Genomic DNA, 25,218 nt, shown 5'->3' on the forward strand with positions numbered 1-25,218 from the left:
GGAAAAATATATGAGCCTGAGAGGGCTAATAGGTATTAAAAAGGCACCACAGGATATGCATGATGTTTTAGATACAAAGGCTTTTCAACAGACTGGGTGGGCTGCATGTGTTTGACCCCAGTTATGAAAACACAGCAGAGCACAAAAATAAAGTCTGTATGCTGCTGCTGGACATTACACCACAATACTTTGTTGATACAATTCAGCGCAAATGCAAAATCATCACTGGATGTAAAAGTCATGTATGGGAAGGAAACAGCTTAAGAAAACTTGAACTTGTGAGAAAAATTAGCTGTATTTTTTTGTCATAAGAGGGGAGCAAACTTTTAAAGTGACTTAGTTGGGAAAATAGTTGCAGCGGTTAAAGTTTCCAGCGTGACTAAAGTGGCAAAAAGCGCTTTGAAAGCCCACAGAAGTACAGTACATGTGGATGAGATTGCAGTAAACAAATGACTGTGTCAAAATGTAATCACCCTGCATGATGTATTGCATCAGGAAAGTGTTTCAAAATGTATGGATACGGGACAAGACTTGTGTATGATCAATGACACAGTATATTGTTTGATGTAATAATTTATTCACCCCATAAAGCTTTGATAAAACAATGTTGAAAAGCAATTTAAATTGAATTCATTTAAATGTCAATTCTCATGGTTAGGATTTTTCTATAATTGGCTATTTAATTAAAATAATTTTCATAGTCATTAATACAGCCGGCAACTTGTAGCGCCCTGACGTGTTTTAATTACATGGTATTAACAAAATTGATATGCTTTAGAAAGCATGGTGAATAAGAAATAATTAGACCAATCATACATCATCCTCTTATGGACATTAAGTGTATCACAATATAATTGATGAAGTTAAAAAACAAGAGAGATAAATAACTTTAATTGAAGCGAGTTGGTGTACAGAGAGCCTGGAACAAAGAATCATACTCACGATGTATTATATTTCAGAGGCAATTCATTATCTGTAACATCACTTAGCTCTGTGTGCCCGGCACTCTCCCCTAACCTATGATTACATGACATTTGAAAGCACTGATATTGTGTAGTCTTTTAAAATGTCCTTTTACCTCGTCTGCATAAATCTTCAGGCAGCATGGGTAAGTAAGGACGGGTGGGGATGGGGGGTTGCAGCCTGAGACATAAGAAGCATTTAGATGCTCGGAATAAAGCGCTTATTGATCATGAATATTTGTTTCTGCAAGGTTACACTGCTTTGACCCCATCTATCCTTAGACGCCGTCCAACACAAACATGCCACTTGGGGTGAAGGGGAGATGTCAGGGAGCACACTGATTGGAGGATGGTATGTTTTACACAGGCGCATCAGGGAATTTATAGTTAAAATAAAAGAGGGGTGGATTTGTCTCACAGTGTTGAATTACTGAGTTAGCAGAGGATGTTTTCATCTCATGTCAATAAAAACAGTTACACCCAGTGGTTCAAGTCAAAGTCAAAAATATGACTACACCAGAGTTGTACAAAATACTAGAGATGCTCAGATTGATCAGCAACCCGATCATTATTGTCCTTTTTTTTTTTTTCTTAAGATTTTCTGGGGCCTTTTTGATGTCTTTATTATAGGAGACTTGATAGAGACAGAAACTAGGGAGAACCAGAGAGAGGCAGAGTGGGGAGTGACATGAGGGAAAGAAGCCCCAGGTCAGGCTTGAACCTGGGCTAGACAGTATGAACTTAAAATATGGTATAATATGAAAATATTTAACAAAAGTAAACAAATAAACAAAATTATAATTCATGAGCTTATATTTTGATAGCAAATGGTCTAATGAGTTATGATGAGTTAATAAAAATATATCTAATGTAATAACACATAATTCTATATTGATAGATATAATGTACTGTGATCAATTTTGCAAGTGTTAGATTATTGCTTATCAGGACTATAGATGTTAAAAAATTACCCATTTTTGAGGTTTACATCTATAAGAATGCTGGAAAGATGTGACTAGAAAGGATATGTGTGCACTTCCTGTCACTCCTTTTTAGATATGTGTGTTGTCTGCTTTGTGTACAGCTTTGTATTACTTGTTTACTCTTTCTGCAAATTCAAAATACATAAAAAACAAAATTCAAGGTCTAAAAGTTTTTACCTTCTCAAGAAACAGAATGAACTTAATGTTGATGTCTCTGCGTGAACTGCAAAGCAAACAAAATAATCTGAAGTCTTTTTGATTAATATTATTTTGTATGTTATTGCTTACTATTCCTTCCTCTGGATCAGCGTCAGACTACATAAAAGTTTCAGACTTAGTGACATGCATCATGCATGAACAGTGTGTAATTCCAAGATGTATCAATTTGTTTACAGAATTCCCCAAAGTGAACAACTTAGGTTCAAATGAATCTGAATTTTCATTTTTCAAAATTACTATCTACCAATAAAAACAATAGATTTCCAGGCCTAGCTTGAGCCCAGGCCACCCTCATGGAGGAAAACAGCCCCTTTACATGGGGAGCAATGATGTAACCTCGAGACTATCACACTCTATCATTGGACGCTTGCATGAAATACATGACAAATACATGATTGGTACATCAGAATGAATGCTCCTGGTCACTGATAACCAAGCCAATCACATGTGGTCAATACTGCATGTGTGGTGTAGTGTTACTATATAGGCTATCTGAATTACCAGCCAATAAGTATTAAACACATCAGCACTGTGAATCAAACAAATTCAAATGCAGCACCTTGTCTCAGCTCACCTGCTGCTGCTGGTAGTGGTGGTGGTGATGGTAGAGGGGATGCTGCTGCTGTTGGTAGTGGTAGTGATCGGGGTGGTGGGTGTGGTGGTGCTGCTGCTGCTGCTGCAGGACAGTCATACTCCTCCACTCAAAGCAGCAGTGGTAAAAATCCTCAAACTTTGAGTCCTGTTACGAATAGAAATCCAGTTTTGAAACTGTAAGTTAGAAGTAGTTGCAATGTTAAACCTGTGCTGGAACTGACAGAATAAAGTTAGATAATTTAATACATAAGGCAACATAACGGTGGCATTATAATGCGTTCAAAGCTGCGCTGGTGAAATGACTATCAGGCAAGTGGGTATACAATGTCACAGTGTTTTCAAATGTAACTTTGAGAAAAGAAAACTCAGGTTTTGATGAATAAGGAAAACATGGTTGTCAGTTTATTGGCCAAAAGAGGCTTGACAAATCCAGCAAGGCCAAAATACTCTTAAGGAAGTGTTCACAGTCCCACTTCCCCACAACAGCATGAGGGCTCAACAGATCACAAGGAGTATTGGTGAAGGTTTTGAAGGGTTAGTTAACATGCTGGAGCCAAAATTTTAGTAAATATTTTAAGCCTAAAGTACACCTATGGCATCTTTTGCACATATTGGAACATTCAAAGTGCAATCATTGTTTAATAAATGCCAAATTCATTTTCTTTCCAAGTCTTCATTTGTTTTTTCTTTTTTTTTCTTTTTTTTTTTTTTTGATAATTATAAATTATTTTTTTGAACTAAATACTGTAGCGTGGACTTGATACCAAGGTATTATCTTACCATGAAATTTTGATAGTTTATATTCTCCAGGTAATCAGATACTGTAAGCCTTTATTGTGTGACTGTCCTGCAATACATCCATTAATGCAGAGTAGCATTATTTAATGAAGTGGGTAACATTACATAACATAGCATAGCGTAATGTTTCATAACATTAGGTAACAGAGAGTAGCCTAACAGAGGGAAGCGTAACCTTAAATCATCTTTCATAGCGTAGCATAATGTAGCATAATCTAATGTGGTATATGTTACATTACATGATGAACTGTAACATAGCAAAACACAACACAATGAAAACCTAATGTAACAGTGAAGTGAAGCATAATGTAGAAAAGTGATAATCAACTGGAGGCCTGGGGGCCACACCAGGCCCCCAACAGCTTCCCATCTGGCCCCTAGAGGATTGTCAAATTCAGAAAATTTGAGGGGGCAAAAATATGGCATAGTATGATTTACATTTTTTCTTGAAGTCTAAAGAAAACCTTCAACCTAACGGCTTATCAGACAAGAAGCACACTAGTATAGCTGTAATTTGGCATGGTAAACACATACTTATTATTGTTATCTTGATTAAAGTTTCCGGTTTTTGCAATAATTTTCCACATAAGGCTCTCCAAGAGTGCAATTTCCCTCCCTGAGAATCTTCACAGATCTGTTTCCAACATGTGTTTTTGGCCAATCACAACACAGCATATTAGCATCAAACTCAGTGATACATATCAAGAGGGCTCCAGAAATATGTGGCTAAAATATCTCAAACGCCCCCTTGTGGCTGCCTGCTGTGAAGTCGATAGGGACTGATGTGATTGGGAAAGGCTTAAAGTTCCATTAGTTTTAGAAGGAAATAATATTGTTGCAAGAATATTTTAACTAGACAAAAATATTGATTGTATTTCAGTTTATTTCAATGTTCGGCCCCCACAGCATCAGTCGAGAAAAAGCTGGCCCTTGTGAAAATGGAGTTGATAGCATAACAAAGCATAATATAATGTAGTGTAGGGAAGCATAAAGCATAGCTCATGTTAGCATGTTACCATATAACCTCAAGTGTCATGTAGCAAAACATAATGTGGTGTAGACTGACTCAATGCAATTTAGTCTTTCATAATATAACCTAGTGTAACCTTTTTGTAGCTTAAGATAGCATCTTTATGTAATGTGATGCGAGTCCGACTAACTTTTTCCATATTACATAACTGTAATTATGGTAGGCATATATCACTCCTGGCTTGTAAGCATCTGATTCAATCATATGTTTTACCCCCCATTAACATGTTTAATTGAGAGCTATGCATTAGTCTTTTTTAAATCTACTTTTGTGTCTGCCATTCAATATCAGTGAGTTTGTCTTTATTTGTACTGCAGGACTAAGATTTTATTAAGTGAAGTCTCATGTTCCAGAAAAGTTATAGAAATAAACAGGTATATTAGGCACCAGTCCCCAACAATGACTAGACTATTTGAGGTTTTTTGAAAATTCATTGTATAAAATAATTTGAAAACTGCATGGGAGTTTTGCAAACATTTACTTATAATACAGAAAATGCTCAGTAGCAGCCCTTGTCTCTTGAAACAGCACTGCTACTTCAAATGTGCTGTTATATGGTATATACCGTGCATGTATTGCTGATTTGAAGTTTTTTGGTCTCTGTTCAAGTAGAAATCAAAAGTCATGTCTACATTCTAAATATGAAGACCAAAAGTTTCTAAAAAGAAAGAATACAAAAAATAGAGTCAGAGTATGATGACAGACTTAGCAAGAATAGGAAATGTTGTCTATAACAGCATCTTCTATGAGGTCCTTAAACACAGTGTGTTAAAGCATGACTTTTATCATCAGAATACTATAGAATTATTAAAGTGTAATGGTCAGAATAAGGAAATGGCTCTCTGTACTCTGCTAGAGTAAACCATAACAGATACACAGTGAACTAGAAAAGCTATCGGAGAGCGCAGACCTCCGCCATTAGCCCTATCTCCCAATAGTGAAGAATTCTTTTAAAAATTCCTGGATCCATCCCCATGTGCCCCCCACCATGGCATTTGCCGATTACTCCCTTCCCGGTGGGGTGGAAACTCGGTGAGGCAAAGCACTGGCTTTGCTACGGGTGGACAGTCATGGTGGAAGCACTGCCTGCCAGTGCCACCAGATACACTGACAGTCTCACCCATGGTCTCACCAGATGACTGGAATTCATGGCAGAGGGTGAATATTCCTCTATTCCTCCCAGCATTGGGTATTCTCTCTACAATTCATCGTCTTTCTCTCTGTTACACTCCGACTCGTCTCCTTGACCGGGCGTGCGTCTTTCAAACTCTATAAACTTTAAAACTTTGAATAGAAACACACCCAAAACGCTGCTGGGATTGAAGTTACTCCTGTCCACCATCTCCTGGTGTAAAGTGGTGACAGCGCAGACCGCCGCCATTAGCCTATCTCCCAATAGTACAAAATCCTTTAAAAAATTCCTGGATCCAGACGGTGATCCGGATCACTCCCAAAATCTACTCAGTTCTTCCTTATGCCATTTCTGACATTTCCTGAAAATTTAATCAAAATCCATCCACAACTTTTTTGAGCTTTGTTACTAACATACAAACTAACAAACTAACAAACTAACTAACAAACAAACCCACCTGATCACATAACCTCATTGGCAGAGGCAATAAGAATAAAGTAAATACAGAGTCCTACACCTCGTTTTAGCTGTAACAGGCTGGACTTAGCCTAAATACAGCCAGTCTAATAGACTGCATCTTCACTCAAAGTATGCACAATAACAGCTTTCTGCTAATGTAACTGCTCAAAAGAGGAGCAAATGAAGCTCACTTTATTTTCAAAGAGCCAGCCTCACCCACAGTCCCACAATTAGAGCAGTCACGGCCCACATCCTACAGCACTTCATTTGATGCCACGCGGCGTCCAATATAAGCGGGCTGCAAGAAACAGAGAGATTTGTGGATATCTAAATTGCTAAAGCAGAAACCTGTATAAACAGCGGTAATTACCGGGCCATTGACAGTCTCTCAGTGTTGTGCTCATTCTGCCACAGCCGCAGTGATTAAAATGAATCCTCATCGACTTCTCCATTAAAGCGCTGGCAGGAGCGATCCCGTGACCTTTCCCCATTGATTGAACATAACAATCACAATTCAATTGTAATGCAAAGAGAACATTTGTTATAATGTACACGAGATGCATGAGCCATTTCCTGGGAGCGGGGAAGGGTAATCAATGGAGTGACTCTTGGCGTGATGCAAGGAGAATGAGGCTGTGTTTGTGGGCCCTAATTCATACAGCCTGCAGTGTATGATGGAAGGCAATGATATGCATGTAAACACTCTGATTTCTCCTTTCTCATCGTTCAACGGGATAACAACAAATCCTGATTTCTGTTTCCATATGCACTCGCAGCAGAGTGATGCTGTTAGTGGCAGTGATGTGCAGGCACACAAAGCCTCATACACTCCTGCTTCAATCGGAGATGAAAGTTTGATTCATGTTTCTTGTCACGTGGAGATATCTCTTTCAAATTACCTTTCAGAGAACAGCATCTTTCAAGAGCAGTGACTTAATGTAACATATGACTTCAGAGACTTCAGACACTTGCACTCGTAGAAACACTAAAGCTTAAACTGAGTGCCTGCATAAACCTGTATACTACTGGAGCAATCTAAGCTGCAGCTATGCTGTATGTTCCAGTGGTGGTGAAGCAAGGACAAGCATGTAAAAGCATAATTACTAATGATTAGCAAAACTCAAGCGAGTGAAACCACCACTCGCACAAAAAAAGAAAAAACGCATGATAGGCATAACAACCCATCACTGCTCAATCCCTCTTTAAAAGCCGCTCTCGATCATGTCTTTCAAAAACTGTCTTATAAAGAGTGTATGCGAATGATGTCCTTAAGGGATTTCTTTTTAGAATCAGGAGATTATAGTTTACACGGACATTAAACAGATTAAACCAGCCAGCTCTCTAAAGGCAGTTTATCTAATGGAGAAAATGTGGTATGCTAATTGAGAAATTCCGATGGTAAAATTATATTTAAACCCCCCCCCCTCTCTCTCTCTCTCTCTTTCTCTCTCTCTCTCTCTGCTGGAGGATTTCAGCTTGGCTTGATGAAATCAAATGGCTAATCACAGCCATAAGCTGTGAGACGTTAGCTGAGTGAAACACTGTTTGCCATGCTAAAAGGTAATTGTCTGGGAAAACTTCATCGATGACAGATTCAATTCCATTTAGTAAATGTTTAATAAATGCTGTACAAACAGGCCGCCCTATCTGGCTGTGCTTAGAAAACAAAGGGAAACTTTAATTGCTTTAATCATGCCTTGCTTTGACGTTGTTATTGGCCTTAAAAATAGCAGTTAACAGAAACTGTCCTGCCGAGGAAATTGAACCACATTTGGAGTATGATCCGTAATTAAGATAGGGGCATCCCAAGCAGCCGGGTCCGGGCAAACTGTTGTGACTAGGAAAAACATTCCAAGTCATACAAAGCTATTCAATTAACAGAAGGACCCAAGGAAAACAACCTCCCTATTATGTATCACTTACTTTAATCAGATTGAAAGCGATTGTATCCCTTTTTGAAAATTCCCTTAACACAAACACGTTAATTAACAGATAGGAGGGTGGAAAGATGTATTTTTCATTAGTGGGTGAAATAATGTTCCCCTTTAACATCAAGGAAAATCAACTGCTTACTGCAGTTAAACCAGTCAGCGGTGTAAATTCCCTGCCAGCATTTTTATTTAAAACCTCATTAATGTGTTTCAAGCCAGCATAGCTGTACCTTTAATCTGCACTAAAAGGAAATAATGCGTTTCCTGCTTTATTTACCAGCCTTACTTAACAAGTGTTCCTGTACAATTAGAATTGTTAATAGATCTGGAAACAAAAGGACTTTGAAGGTGGGAAAGTGCTGACATTATTTCACAGGGGAAAAACACTCTTGAGAAAAAAGATCTGCTGTAAATGTAGTTTCCTGGAACACAGGCGCACTGCAATGTTGGTCTCTCTCATTAGAAATGCCATGCACAGGACATAAATCAAGGCCCGTAAAACATTTCATTGCCACAGCACACTAAATTACACACTTGCTGCTTTGCCACACTGATTGTGTTTAAACATTGTAATTTTACTTTATTCCCATTAAATCCATGCAGAGTTTTACAATCCATAAACAGAGTATCTGTAATAAAAGTTAATAAATGTCAGAATTTGCATTTGGAAAAAAACACAGCCTCCGTTTTTTGCAAATATCAATCTATGAACCTTTCAACATTTCGTCAAACAAAATGCTAATTGTACCTTTAGGAATTTCGAGGACAAGTGACGAGAAATGAGATGCAATGTCCTTTAGAATCGGGGAATCAGCGAAACTGGAATACATTAAGAGAGAAAGCAAAGCAAAGAGGAGGGCAAATAACAATGAAAAGATATAAAACCAAACAATAAGCTGTAGTCTTAAGTTTTTATCTGTTTGTTTAGTGTTTTAATGCACTCAAGCACTTTCTCACATCAGTTTTTCCATTTGACCTGTTTTTTGTTTTTGTTTTTTTTAGTGGATAACTGTGTCTTCTTCTCTTCCTCTTTCCACTCCTTCCTACTGTATTATCAAACAATACTGCATAAAACTTACTCATATCACTGTAGAAGATTTTTCTAACAATGTATCAAAGTGATGACTGAAAATGACAAATAACTAGACACAAGTTCATATAAAACTGTTACCTTTGTAGCAGTGACTGTTAATGTATTGTTAATTTATAAGGCAAATCATATTAGTATAATTCCAATACTTATAATTAACAGCAAAATGGTATTACAGGAAAAAATCTCAATGTCTATTTGTACATATAAAAAGCAGAAAGGTAACATGTGAACACAAGATGAAAATATAAGCCATTGAGCACACTTTAAAACACAATTTTCCCTATAAAACCACAAAACTGACAAAGCAGAGCTAAACAAACGACACAGTTTAAATGGATTTGCATTAATCTAAAACACCACCTTAAAAAATATTAAGATAATAAAAGGACGATAAGGAATTGAAAAGACGTACAGTAGTTCTAAGTTAGCCTCGCTATGTGGAATGAGTAACTGGTTTCTTCATATGTTCTATCACTAGTAAGTAAAAAAATCGATACAGCATGGTATCGTGAAATTTTGCTTGCCGATATATATCGTGTCATATTTTTTACCAAGTACAGATTTTTTTCAAATTTATTGCTAATATGAACTGAAGTCTATGATACCGGATAAATAGCATCAGTTGCTTTTCTGTCCACTTGGTGATGCTGTTCGCCCTTTGTCCAGTGAGGTCGACAGAGGTGACAGCAGGAGAAAGTTAGTACAACTAATATGGCAGCACCAGGGTAAGGGCATCAGGAATGCAAGCAGGGCACAAACAACATGGACATTTGCAAGGAGTGCCACATGAAAATAAAATACTGTGGTAATACAAAAAATGAAGGCAAGGCTAATTCTAAATTGGCTAAACAGTTGAGAAAATGGTGTAGATAGCAATATACCGCAATATATGGTATCACAATACTCTGTGTATTGCAAAATGTTTAAAATCGCAATAATAGCGAATCATGACCCAAGTACTGTGATAATATAATATCGTGGGGCCAGTAGTGATTCCCACCCCTAGAATCCATGCTGTTGTGATGGATGTGGTTTGTAGTTCAGCATTGTCTTGTTATATACAAAGCCTTCCTAACTTGGTACGCCAGATGAATTTGCTTCACACTTCCATCTGGAAAACCACTCATAGACAGCGATTGGGAAAGGGCAGAGCCTTTGAAAAAAAACTTGGAGGGTGATTGGATGAACGTTCTGTCTGTCACATCTTCACGGGCCAATCAGAGCAACAACACACATGATGTCATTGCCGCTTACAAGCTGCACCCCTACCGAAGGCGTAAACTCCATTAAGAACTGCATAACACAAACCATGGTGACTGTAGACATGTCAGTATGTGACTTTTGTTGTATTTGAAAAGAAAACAACTCACTGCTGTTTTCTGTTCTTCTTTTAACAAAGAAATGTCAAGTTCTGATAAAACTTACACTTTAGCAGCATCCACGCTGATGTCTTCTGGCATAACAGTTCCAAACAGTTCAGATGGGAGCTTTGCAAGATGGATTCACCAGTGAGAAACACAGAAACGGGTGTATCCATCTGCTTTGCAGGGTTGAAGCCTTCCCTGAAAGAGACACTTTCAGGATGGGAGCATATTTTGCTGTAAAACCTCTCTTTACTTTTCAGCACTGATAGTTCCTGTCCAGATGTGTCAGCTCCATAAGCACTAATCCAACCCCATATCATCAGAGATGCAGGCTTTTAAACTGTCCGCTGATAACAAGCTGGATTGTCCTTCTTTCATCCACAGGACATGGCGCCAGTGATTTCCAAAGGAATTTAACATTTTTTATTCATCTGACCACAGAACAGTTTTCCATTTGCCTCCATCCATATTGAATGAGCTTTGGTCCAGAGCAGACAGCAGTGTTTCTGGATCATGTTCACATATGGCTTCTTCTATGCATGATACAGCTTTAACTTGCATTAGTTGATGGCATGGTGAACTGTGTTGACAGACAACGATTTCTGGAAGTGTTCCTGAGCCCAAGCAGTGATTTCAAGTACAGAATCATGCCTGTTTTTAATGCAGTGCCACCTGAAGGTCCAAAGATCCTGAGCATCCAATATTGACCTTGAGCCCTGTCTGTTGCACACAGAGATTTGTCCTGATTCTCAGAATATTTTGATGATATCCTGTAGTATAGATGGTGGGACATATTAGTCTTCACAATTTTACATTGAGGAACACATTTCGGAAATTGTTCCACTATTTTAGATGCAGTTTTTTGCAGATCGGTGAACTTCTGAGAGACTCTGCCTCTCTAAAATACTGCTTTTACACCCAATCATGTTACTCCTTTGCTGCCAATTAACTTTTTTAGTTGCAAAATGTTCCTCCAGCTGTTTTTCATTAGTACGACTTACTTTACCATCCTTTTGTTGCCCTGTCCCTACTTTTTGAGATGTGCTGCTGTAATCAAATTCAAGATGATCTACTATTTTTCATGAAGTAGTAAAATGTCTTGGTTTCAACTTCTGACATGTTGTTTATGTTTTATTGTAAATAAAATATGTGTTTATGAGATTTTAGAGATGTATCATTGCATTCTGTTTTTATTTGACATTTTACACAACGCCCTAATTTTTTTTGGAATTGAGGTTGTACTAGACATGCACTGATTGGGAGAATTATAACTGGTATTCTTCATCTTAAGTGATCATATTTGTACTCAGTATCAATACTTCGTCTGACAAAAAAGTGATATCAACACACCCCTAGTGACAATGACTCTACTAAGTGATTTAAGCTAAACAGAACCTGCTAACCAGTCCAACAGCATCAACAGGCTGTGACCATAAAAGGAACCAGTGATGTATAACCATTATAAATGTGTTGCACTGCTCATGTTTATATTTAGTTATCGTGATCACCCTATGATACTGATATTATGGTGCATGATATGATACTAAACTTTTATACTATGAGTTAAAGAAAGGGGTCGTTCTTCATCCTAGTATCCATGCTGTAATACATCAAAAAGTCTTGGCAGGGCAGCTCCGCGCTCCATAATATCTCTTCAGTTTGCAGTAGGTCACTATGCTCTGCTGACTTAATAAACTATGCATCCAACAACAATGATTATTCATGTCATTCTTCAAAGGTCCTTGAGAGGATCTCGATGCTGCAGCGATTCAACCTTTCGTATTAATTCAAGCTTGGCTAAGATTGTACCATCTGGGCCCTTGTACTTCATGATTAATGCCAAACAGTTGATTCATATGTGCAATTGGAGTTTAATAAACAAGGATTTCAGAGTTAAATGGCACATACAAATGCTGGGGATGAACTCATTCATACCATCTAATTTGTGTTCTTGGTAATAAAGCCCGCTCATAATTGCTCACTACAATCATCTCCCAGAAACACAAATATGGGGATTTTGTGATTAACATAATGTGCTTCTTCCAGAGAGGAAATAATCCCACAGATTCTAAGATGCCTTCAGACATATGTACATAAGAATCATTATTTGCTCCAAATTAACTTACTACTGGAACAGCATGATTAACACTGGCACTAAATATAATTACTGTTAATCATTGTACAGATTAGTCTCAACAAACTTTTCCCTTTTTGAACACTGTTGTTTGTATTAGACATTATGGCTTTGCCAACAAAGTTAACTCTGTAATTCTTCCCTCGCTAACATTCCTTCTTAGTCTGTTTCAATGTCACAGTACATCCTGCAGACTTCATAAAGGGAGGTGTAAGGGCGGCTGATAGGACCCAAATGTGACTGAGAGGCTCCACTCAACAGTGACCTCTACAGGAAGACACAACACATCAACCAAAATGATGTCTGTTCACAGAGAGAGCTGCAACTCTCATGCAGGTGTCAGGTCACATAGACCAGTGTTTCTTAAAGTGGGGATCCCTACTGCCTTTGGGGGTCAACAGAGGGCTCTAGGAGGAAAAGAGACCAGAAATAAAGAAAAGAAATTACTTACTAACATCATTGTGAGAAGAACTTTTAATTTATTCCTTTTAGGCACAATTAATCACTGCATATTAAAAAGTTCTGTTTTATACAAATCTTTGGACTCAAAAAAGAAACATCTTCTATCTAATAATGAAGAATGAGAAAATCTTTATGTAAAATCGTGTTTCTACTGCTGCTACTATTTAGACAACTTGTTTAACTTCATGCAAAAAGACATGAAATTAAATTAACAAACAAAAAATTATAAATTGGTAACAGAATTAAGGAAAAATAAAGAAAAATTATCTTTAATGTTTAATATTTACTATCATAATAAGGGATGTATCTTATTATTAACACAATATCAGTGCCTACAGATAATAGTTAAAACATTTATTGATAGTATCTGCCAATGTTGAAATATCTGCTGATATTTCCAGCTGATATACTAGCAGTACATATCAGTATGTAGGAATAAGTTGCACTTTACAAAGCAGAATCAATGGACCTGCATCAGCTGGAGATATTTTTGTTTTCATCCTCATTCCTTCAACTTTAAAGTTCCTCTAAGGACAGACGTTTTGGTCAGAACCATAGCTACTTTTACGCTCAAGAAGAATGTGTTTCTTGTGTTATTTCATGCATTTTCTCAATTTCAGTTTGTCGGTATTGTCTCAGGGAGCCACCATGCAAACCTCAATTTTACTTTGAAAGTATGAAGTAAATTAAGAGTCACATTTTTAGCAAGTGCTCTGTTATTGGTTCCCAACCTGGGGTCCAGGCCAGGTCCAACACGGGGGTTGCAAGGCTTTGTTTTCACTGAGGTTGTCAGAATCAGATAAGTATATTTTGAATAAAAACATAATAAAGGACTGACCAGATTGTTTATACAACGATCTTTTGGAACATATATGCGGACCTATTTTTCAGGAATTTATCAGTAAAAACATTTCAGATTTATGGTAATATATGAAAGAAATGTATCTTTTTTCCATGAGGGTCCTGGGGGGTGGGTTTGCTCCAAAAAAGGGTTGTCAACCACTGCTCTATGTCTCTCAGAATCTTGTAGAAGGTTGTTACAGTGCTGTTTGTAGCTTTCCAAAAGGCACATAAAGCTTGGTTTGACTCCTGATGAAAATACATTTGTCATAATAATGTAATCCAAAGAACTTCTCAGTTTGTCATTACTGAATGTCTATATTTGAAAAAGATAACATGTATCATTTATGTTGCTTGTCTTATAGACTTTCATAACAACAGCTAAAGGTCAAAGGCAGCACAGGAGAGACTTGGTGTTATTTACAGTGAAAAAAGGCTGTGTATATGTTGGTAATAATATCAGTACCGGGTAAAATGAATTTGGAAATATCAGCTTATTTGATATTTGGGCTGGGAAAATAATCAAAATTCAGATTAAATCCCAATATGGCTTGCTGCAATTTCAAATCGCAGATGGTGCAACATTTCTTTAGCCAGAAATGTGTCAAAACACCAGTTTAAAACTTTTTTACAGCACAGATGTTCTGCCCTACACATCCTGCAATCATACATGTTTTCTGCCTCGACACTTTTTTATGCTATTCTTAACCAAACTGAGAATGACAAAAATGATCACTCTCTTTGATACAATTCTTATCAAATTTGCAACGAGTCAAAAATAATCACATGTAGATTTTTTTCAACTGTATTGGTTGTAATATATAATGATTTATTGATTGTGTTATCAAAATTTCATAACATGAGGAACTTAAATAATACTCACATTAAACTGCAATCACAATGTCAGGAGGAAAAAAACCCAATTTCATTATTTTCTGAAATCATTCAGCCCTATTGGATATCAGCAAAAATCCAACGTTGTGAAATTCTTGTTATAATGTACAAGAAATGTTGCAGTGGGCGTCCCAACAAGCGGTGAAAACTGTGGGAGTGTTTGTTGAGAATCCCTGATTCCTGTGGCTCATGGAACGCCCTCCAACAAACTCAAAGACTGAAGTTCTTCCTTCTGTTGCAGAGATTAGGACTTTGATTTTTTAGACACTTTATTTAATGTAAGAGCTGTTTCATTTGATCTACATTTCTTTATTTTTGTGACCGGATGTGAGTGTGTTTGTTTACGATTGTTTCGATGTACTTTGTTTTATTGTGCTGCTCGTTTCATGTGCTTGTAATCTCGACTGCAATGAGGGAAATGAGACAAATCTCAATGTCCTTTCAAGAAGGGTTTTAAATACAAAGACAATTAAAAAGATGTAGACGAAAATCTCAATTTAACTGATTTAGTAATGCAAAAAATGGTTCTTGTTAATGATGTTACATAAAGTTTTATTTGATTAATTATTACCATATAAGCAAGTTTTAAAGTTGCTCTGAGGGATTTTTGATCATTGTTGTTATTCAGACTCAGAGATGAGAGAATAGGGGAGAAACATACAGGAAAAGAGCCACAGGCTGGACTTGAACCCGGGCCACCTGCATACATGGGGCACGATCTAAACACTAATAAGGACATCTGCACCCCTAAAGAAATCTGTTTTGAATTAAAGCCACAAATGCTGAATGTCACATATGCATTTAGATTAACAGACAGCATATCAACATGTAGATGAAAAATGACGCAGAAATAAACTAACTCTGTGATTTACAAATAGTAAAAGCTCCTTGAATAAATAAAACAACTAGAATGATAACTCCCCATTTAGCCCAGTCATTTCAAACTGACTGTGTTGTCAGTAAGCATATTACTGTCAGCTGTTTTTGTGTAATTGTGCAGGAGTTTTCTGGCAGTTTCTAATGGACCTATTCCTTCCATATGCACCTTTTAAATGACATGAATATTGTTCTATCAAAGCTTCAATCCTAGCACACTGTATGGCTCTAAAACACATAGTATTACAAGTATAGAAATAATGAACAGCTGCACAATTTTATTTGACACAATGTGTTTTAAAGCGATGCAATGTGATGTTTGAATGTTCAACAACATCCAAATGTACCAGACTTTAGAAAAGATGCGGACTTTCAAAAACACAAAAAGATTGTGAATGTTTTGTCCCAAAACCTCAGGACTCATATTTTACTGCCATGGTATGCGACAGGTATTAACACTGTCTGATTCTTACAAGTATCATTTTAAATTTGAACATGTTGGTATCAAGTCAACTCTAACTGAGCTGTTTGACAAACAGGTGAGTTTTAAAAATGTTTACACACTTAATGGATGAAAAACAGATTTAAAAGGAAAACTTGGAATATGATCTAGATTTAGGGTTAAGTTTTCAACTCTTAGCTGTCCTACTATGAACAATATAAAGCTGCAGAGATGCATCATGAGAAGGTGCAATGCAAACAGGTGAGGCTGCAGCATATCAACAAGTTTTGCCCTCAGACACCCCAGCCTCCTCTGCTTTTACTTAGAGACAAAGAACAGTGCAGAGCAGTGTCTTTAGTCGGGGCAGAGGAGGAATGGGAGGGTGCCAAGCCACGCAGACCACAGCCAAGAGCAGGATCACGGAGGAGGAATGAATGATGCTCAGATAAGGGGTGAAGTAAAGAGGGCAGACCAAACAGGAAAACTAAGAAGGGGGAATGTGCGGGGCGTTGCCTGCCTGAGCAGGAAAACGAGCTGATACCAATATGTTGCTTTCCTTTATGTTTGGCTTTTTTCTCATGTTTTTTAATCTTGCTCAGTGTGTTTTTATACCTGCAGAGGCAATTACAGAAAACATCCCATGTCACATTATATACACAATAAAAAGGCATGAGTCATGAGACATGGGCAGAGCAAACTTCTTCTGATATTACTAATAAATATCATAATGACATTTAAACCTTTCACAGTCTGAGAGAATGTTTTTCTTGCAGCAGAAGTTTTGCATTAAGAAATCCTGCACCCAAGGCACTACCTCGATATAATCCTGAGCTTTCTGGCCAAAGACCCATCTGTTCATCAAACTGCACTAATCTGTGGAGGTTTTCAGATACCTGGTCATCAGAGAGGAAAAAAGGAACTTTAAATGAAGAAAGATGTAACTTCTCATGATAAAGAACTTCACCAGTACTAGGGTTGTGCAATTATTTGCAATTTCACAATTCAATTGCGATATGAACACTTGCAATACAATAAAATCCCACGATTGAGGTGCTTGTAAAATAAAACACTTTAAAACCAGACATTTTTTAAATGAGTGACACACATAACAAATAGTATCAAAACCTCCCAAAAATTATATCTATTTATAAGACAGGTGCATGGGAGAGGAATAAGACTGCAAAAACATGTCAATACTTTGAAACTTTTTTAATGCCACAGGCTTTACAAAATCCATTATTTTTACTTTTGATAGTACCAATTTTTTAAATCTGTTTTTACTGAGTTAAATTTTTAAAACAAGAGGGCTAGGTAACAGTAGCATGCAAAATGGTACCAGATTTTTGAGTAAAGATACAGATATGCATTTGTATTTCCAATCCAAGCCGCCATGAGCAGAGGAGGGAGGGAGAGAGCGAGCAGCCATTAAACAGTCAAATGAAATTGAGTGCAAAAATAAAGCACTGATGCAGAGAAGATGTTAGTTTTTCCGATTATTTCACAGTAATTATGCGGTAAAGAAGTTAGAAACACAGCAACACTTCTACACATAAAGGGAACATTTAGGATTTTGTGTGATTTATGCTGAAGATGTGCTTCTTCCTGCCTACTGTGTCCCTCTCTACTCTTCTCTCCTTCACAGCCTCTACCCCTGCTGCCCTGTTCTAGAGCCAACAAGTGTGTTTCAGTGAGTCACTTTAGTGTCTCATAGAGAGCAGAGCAGTGTGACAGTCCTGGTCCCTAAAACTCTCCTGACTTGTTGATTTATTCTGGGGTTTTCTGCCTTTTAATTAGAGAGTTAGGACAGACTAGAATAGGGTTAGAAACAGGGATGTGAAAGTGGGGAATGACATGCTGTGAAAGAGCCACAGAACAGACTTGAAGCGGGCTGCCTGCATCTACGGGGTGCCACGTAAGCACTAGGCCGTCTGCGTCCAAACTTGTGGACTTTTGACCAAAAGCTTCACATCCCTACACAAACGCTAATTCTGATCAAATGTCCTATATAAGAAAACAAGAACTTCAAGGAAGAGAGAAGAGTAGCTGCATACTTTTCCTCTGGATAATAAATGATAGGGCCTGTACATTATTTAATGAAAACTGAATTTATTTTACCTTTCATTACAATAAACAATGTGCCAACTTTCTGGTATACGTTCAGAGACTAATGTAATCTAATATGCAAATAAAACAAATAGTTAAAATAGCTAAATTTAGGTGTCCAGGAAATCAGTTTTTGCTTTGGTATCCAAACATGTATATATTATTATGTTTATATTATTAAAACTATTATCGTAAAATAAAAATATTATTTTCAAAAACTCTAGAGAGGAGTAAGTCCATAAAAAATGTAGGAAAATTCCTGTATGATATTACTATATTGCACAAAAATGTTACCAACATTCTGTACAGGAAATTATATTTTTGTGCATTTACACAGTAAAATCATCAGTGTTATTTTAACTAATAATGTTAAATTTAACAATGTTTCGAGTTTATAAAATTCTCACAGGTTTCGAGTTAAAAAAACACTTTTAACTCTCTCATAGTGGTAATTTTTAACACTCACAGTTTTATTGTTTTATTCATGAAAGTGTACTTCTAACACAATGTTGTGTTTTTTTCTTTCACTTTGGGTGTCATTTTGAGGAATTTATTAATTCAACTATTGACATAGAGCAATTCTTAATCAAAATTACAAGCTCTCACACAGATGGGTGATCTGGTTAAGAAAAACTGACTCCCAGTTTTTTTTCATGCTAAACTCGATTCACGATTTTATTTTTTATTTTTTTGTTTTCAACTGAAAAAGAACGCAAACAGGTTTCTTTTTTTAATCAACAAACTGTAACACAAACTTACTTTTCCTTTATAGGTTAAAGCTGTAAACTTTTAAAGTGCACCATGGAGGGTTATTAGCATGAACTCTTCAGCTTTGAAAGTTTTCATCTGCTTAAGAAACACACTGAAAGTCATTTAACATCAATTTCTATTTTCCTGAGTTTGAGAACAATGGTCACACATGAGCAGAAAAAGATGCATCATTTTGCTCAAGGGCTTGTCTGAACTGACAAAAAATTAAAGCTTCTGACAGTGGTAAAATATTCATTTTGATATTGTTGCACTAAAGTTTATCAGAAAATCTTGATTTTTCAATTTTCAAAATCTTGATGTTCCAAAAAAAAAAAACGTGTCAATTTTAATAGAGCTATTGCCCAGCCCTACCTCAGGCTGAATAAATGTCACAAAGTCAAGTGTTTTATGTCAAAGATTGAGCCAAGAGACAGAGTTGAAAGCCAGCACTGTGCCCTTCATTGTAGACCATCCACCGCCATAGGCAGGAAGTTACTACTGTAGTGGACAGCTTCACTCATGGTGCAGAAGTGTTCTACATAAAAAACAACAATAATCCATTAGGAACACAAGCAAAGAAATCCCAACAGTGATCACTGCCCAACAGGCAACATCTGAACACATCCAAAACTAATCTAAACACATACAGATACATTAAAAGCATCTCAAACACTGGAGGCCATTGCACTCAGAATGGAGTTAAAACTACACTTTGGGAGTTAAAATCAATTCAGAAATGTTATCACTGAGAATGTAACACTCTGTTTTTTGCTGTGTATACAGAGTGTGGTACTTTTCTAGACCACACATTTTAAACGGCCCAATCTCCCTTACTTTAATGTGTGATAGTGTGGGATAGTATTCAAGTTTTAAAGAATTACATCAATTCTAACATGGCTACATATCAAAGGAAAGATCCCATCAAAAAGAGCACAATGTCATGAATGCAGAAAAGCACTGTCAGCATTTCCAGAAACACTGCAAATGCTTTTGTTATATCTGGATAATGTGCATGCGTTTGTATGCAATTTTTTTGGTAAATGAAATTAGCCAAAAAAATTAAATTACCCAGAATTCAGTGTCAATTTTTTTTGCTGTTGTTGCGTATTGATATTGTTTGATTTTTGGAAGATTTATATTAAAGTTTGAAATTCTAATCTCACAACTACCCCGGTATTATCAAATCATTGATGTCTGAATTTATCGCAATGTGAAAGAACGATCATTTCATGGAAAAAAGTCATGCTTTCTCAAACTACATGCATAAATAAAGTTGTTGAAAGAAAGCTTGGGTTTATGTCTGATCTGTCACATTATTCTGATGAAGTCAGATAAAGCTTAATCAAGCTTTCTGCGACCCTAAGATTAAGACATAAAGCTTTTTAGGTTCAGAAAAACTTGTTGCAAGTCTAAGTTTGATGTAAAACCAGAAAATAGCAGATAAACATAAGAGATGTGATTCAAAGTGCATACACTCTTGGATAATTTTTTTTGTATCATTCCTGCACAATAGTATTACGCATGGCGTATCGTTCTCAGACCATGCAGGTCTAATCTGCACTAAACATTTCCTGCAATTCAATGCATAAGAAACAGAGCTGTGCATGCTTTTATCAGAAATAAATTAAATACCACTAAAGATCAGCACATTCAGGCTGACTGGAGTGTTATGTGGAGGTAAAATGTGCACTTCTTCAGTCTAATGCACTCATGGCACAGTTGCAGACCTTAAAAGGCATAATTAGTTATTTAGAACAGGGCCAGAATAGAAGGGTAATCTGCCTCTTTTCCCACACAAGGGACCAGGAGAACACAGGCTATGTTGTACCCCCCTTTCCTTTTTTACCCGAGTTCTCCTTTATGTATTCAAATTCACTTCAGCAGCATAAAATTCTCCCAAGAGACAGCATTGTCCTCCTGCTTGTCCCTTGGGCTTCCCATCTCTCGCTAACATCTCTTCGCTCCCTCACAGTTTAGCCCTACACCTAGCAGACAGAGCCAAACCTTCTTTTTTTTACCAGTTCAATGTGATTTAATGAAAATTAATTAAAAAGCTTTTAAAGCCACCAATGAGTGCATAGAATGTTTAAAGCCTTTGTGCAAATGATTTCACGTTTTTGTAGGACACTCTGAAACAAATGCGCTGAATAGCCTTTCACTGCTTTAACCCCCTGAATAATAATCTCTGTTGTGTTATTATGTGTGAAAATAAAGGCTACACACATTTTTCCTCCTCTCTTTCTCCCTCGCGATGCATTCAGGAAACTTAGAATGGCAAATTTTGCACCGATGGCTGAGTTGCAATTGCAGTTACAAATGTACGAACACTATACTTTCATAATAACGCGGTCCAAATGCTTCAAAAGGCGCGTAGGTCTGCTCTAGTGAACTTGAATATGTGGTCTTTGGTGCATAAAGTAAGCATAAGGCCAACTCTACAGCAATGAGGCTTTGCTGAATGAAATGAAAGGCCTAAGGCATCAGAGTTAATACATTAACACAGTGGAGGACTAACAGACAAAAATACTAAGGAGTGGAATAGATCAAATGATAGAGAACAGCGCTGAAATAATAATCATTCTGCCGTGTATTTTGACAAGCCTCTCACGTTTAAGTGGTGGTTACAAGTTTCAGTCTAGCTCTGTCGCATTTAAGGTGAAAATAAATGAATATAAAGCAGCCATGTGGGTTCATCGCTCAGATAACATGAACGATTCTGCCGCTAACCACATAAAAATCATCACATAAGCCACTTTTGTGCGACTGATTCCAAAAGTATCAGAACATTATCATATCTATTCACTGCTAGCATGATGCAAATGGGCTCAATGTGCATGCTTGCCTCTACAAAACTCTCCCACCGGGTTCTAATAAAACAGTACAATTTCCCACTCTCCGTTTTCCCTCGGAAATGTAGCAGTCTGCAGCCCTGTGATCTGCGACAGACAAAATGAGACGCAGCAGCTACAACAGAACTGAGACACAGCCAGTATTCCCTGCGCTCCTTGAATAGATAATGCTTTCCCTTCACATTGCCTTTATTCTTTCAAAAAGAATGCATCAGAGGCCAAATATTAATTCTTCTCGTCATATGGAGGAGCTACGCAAGTGGCATACTAGGATGGGCTTTTGAATGATTAAGGGAACACATAAAGGGTTTCTTGAGGCGCTTTGAACTTTCTGCAGAGTTCTGAGAACTCTCCACTTATTCCCCACTCTGCAGGAGACTTGATGTTAAAAGACAACATTAATGAAAGCTGGGTAACAGGTAGAGACAGAGAGATTAATGCAATCTAAACACAGCAAGGCGCTCACAACTGGCTGTGGTGAGCAGGTGAACAGGGGAGCCACTTCTCCTCACTTTTCCTCCGTCCCCCCACCATGAATCTCCTTTAAAGAAATGCCAATAGATCTGATCGCCTGATTCTTTATTCCCTCCCCTCCCTCCTTTCCTCCCTCCCTGGGCCCATGAAGATGCACGTGTGGGGGGAATCACTTCAAGGAATGACATTGACTGGGGATGTGCTGACTTGCACCACTGTTTGTCTTTTGATGTGAGAGATCAAATCAATGTACGCGGCGTTCTCCGAGCAATGTGCAGCCAGATTAGCATTAGCCCGAAGGTGCCTGCTTGCCCTCGATCATTAGCGTTTACGTCTGACTCTCCAAATAATCAGGATTTACTCAGCCCAGCACCAATAGGCGCAAAAACAATCTAACATTTTCTATGGAGGGTAATGTAAGGCTGTCATAATGAGACTAACACCTTCATAGAAGCCAGAGTCGCTGCCTGACACTGACATTTGTTATTGGTGTGAGCAGCATTATTTGTCACTGGTGTGGTGTGCAATGGTGCCTTCACATGGAAAATACCACGATGAGATCTCCTGAGTGCCTAAGTCAGATGGATTGAATGCTCTTGAACACTGATAAAGGTTGATTTCAGGTTGTGCCAACATTGTTGTGGGCAAACTAATGCAGAATAATTGTCAGATTTTCTCCTGTCAAATCCAGGAATGATTATATCTTTGAGGCCCTAAATTTTGACTTTGCATCACAAGCAGAAAATCTGCACATTTTATCAACATTAAAGTGAATTCTGATTTATGTTTTCATATTCAGGTTGAAAAACGTCTATCCTCATAGTCCTGCCAGAGTGAGATCTTTAATGCTGAAGTCTATTTTCCTTTGTATTTGATATAATTCAAGGTAAATTTCCTAAATCTCAAAACCCTGATAATTAGTACTTTGAATGCTCTTTTGTTTGTCTTGCTTCAAAACAAAAATAAATAATACATTTAAAAAGACAATTTAAAAGATTCTTTTAAATTATATTTTTGTGTAAAGGATGAAAAATGTATATACTCAAACTCCCGTCACAACTCATAACCATGTTTTTATATGCCAATGTAAGACCTGCCATCACAAGCCGTAAATCAGCAGAAAAATAAAATATGATAAATCAACTTTTGTTCTTGGTCTTAAAAGTTTATCTTAACCATCCTGTCAAAAACCCTGAATGATATCATAACACTCTGAAGTTTCACTTTGCACCACAAGTAAAACTAGTACCTTATTTAACCATGTATTTGATGCATTCAGATTCATATTTTCATCTTTTTTGAACAAGGAAAATCCTAAATCTCCTTCTTATACCTTTGAAAATTATATCTTACAAACTCAATAGTTTGGCATCAAAAGGGGAATTAAGTTTTTGTTGATATTTGTTGGTATATGGTTCATCATTTTCATACTTTTAACAATCAAAAATTTTCAATATAATGGGTTTTTTTTTTGGTTTTATTCTTTAAAAAATGAATATACTAAGTTTGCTGTTACAATGCATCACATATTCAATATTTTGGGTACATATTTTATTTTAAAAAAATCTAAAACAACCAACAGAAATATCTGTGATTCTGTGATTTACCTACCATAAGTAGAATACAAGCACATTCTCCAAGCTTTTCAAAACATTTCCATATGATCTGATATGATATAACTGCTGACATACACAAAATCCTGTATGGGTGTCCTTACAATCCCCTAATAACTGTTTACATCTTTACATGGTCTAATGTTTGACTTTTTACACTGCAAAACCTGGTGACTCTGTTTTAAATCTTGATTGAAAACTATTGTGTACTGCATGAATTTGTATTTACTGGTTGTTGAAACTGTGTATTGCCATGTATTGCTGCCATTCTTTGTCAGGTCATCCTTGAAAAAGAGATCTCTGATCTCAGTGATGCTAACCTGGTTAGATAAAGGTTAAGTAAATAAACAAAAATCACAAGTCATACATGAGCACTCTGTAACAAAATGGGGTTTTATGCTTTATGATTAGTCAGGAATTGTAGAGAGAGTGGGGAATGACATGAGAAAGGATCCACAGACTGAATTTAAACCCCAGCAATGAAGACAACAGCCTTGGTACCTAGGGTGGGTACTCATAACCACTGGGCACCTCTAGGAGACTCTTGGTATACATTTCATATCATTTCTGACACACACATTTTCAAACTGCCATAGAAAAACCATGAGAATCATATTTTAACACTCATTTGATTGTCTTTGCATAGCATCATAAAATCTGCACTTTTATATCAATAAGTGAGTCTTATACAAAATGTGTATGTTGATTTTTTTTCTGGCAAAAACATCCTTGTTGATCTGTTAACCCATTATACATAAAAAATGCTCTAAATTTAGCATTTTTTCACAAGCTAAAAATCATTACCTGTCATCATTTTTTTGTTTTAACGTCTCTTTTGCAAAAAAAATCCGAACTTCACTGTTTACATTCACAACAGTGACATTTGTAGTGCTCAAAAGTAGACTAATGAATCACAAGCATTTTTGTGTATCAGTTTAAAATTGTATCTTATTTCTAAGAAATAAATAGAAACTATTATTTTCTAACTGCCAAGAAATCAATCATCTTTAGTTTTTGAAAAAAAAAAAATCCTTACAGTCCTGCTAAGATCCAGAAAAATAGATTAAATGTTCCTATGAGCATGCACGTATGGAGAGGTGTCAGAGTGAGGGGCTGCTGCACATGGAAGAGCACTGCCTAGGCAGTTAGGGGTTCAGCACCTTGCTCAAGGGCTCATCAGAAGTACTTAGGAATGGAACTGGCACCTCCCAAGCCA

At 37.0% G+C, this 25,218-nt stretch overlaps 1 protein-coding gene across 8 annotated transcripts in view; it reads right to left on the reverse strand.

The window, feature by feature from the left end:
* dachd (dachshund d) overlaps positions 1 to 25,218 on the reverse strand; it is a 226,498-nt gene that overhangs the window by 184,876 nt on the left and 16,404 nt on the right. For all 8 annotated transcript variants that reach the window (XM_041806707.1, XM_041806705.1, XM_041806710.1 and 5 more), the window contains exon 4: positions 2,739 to 2,903. In XM_041806707.1, the coding sequence (XP_041662641.1) occupies positions 2,739 to 2,855 (117 nt within the window). In that variant the 5' untranslated portion in view covers positions 2,856 to 2,903. The remainder of the gene's footprint in view (positions 1 to 2,738; positions 2,904 to 25,218) is intronic.

This window comes from Cheilinus undulatus, linkage group 15 (assembly GCF_018320785.1).
Source record: "Cheilinus undulatus linkage group 15, ASM1832078v1, whole genome shotgun sequence".
NCBI classification, from domain to species: Eukaryota; Metazoa; Chordata; class Actinopteri; order Labriformes; family Labridae; genus Cheilinus; species Cheilinus undulatus.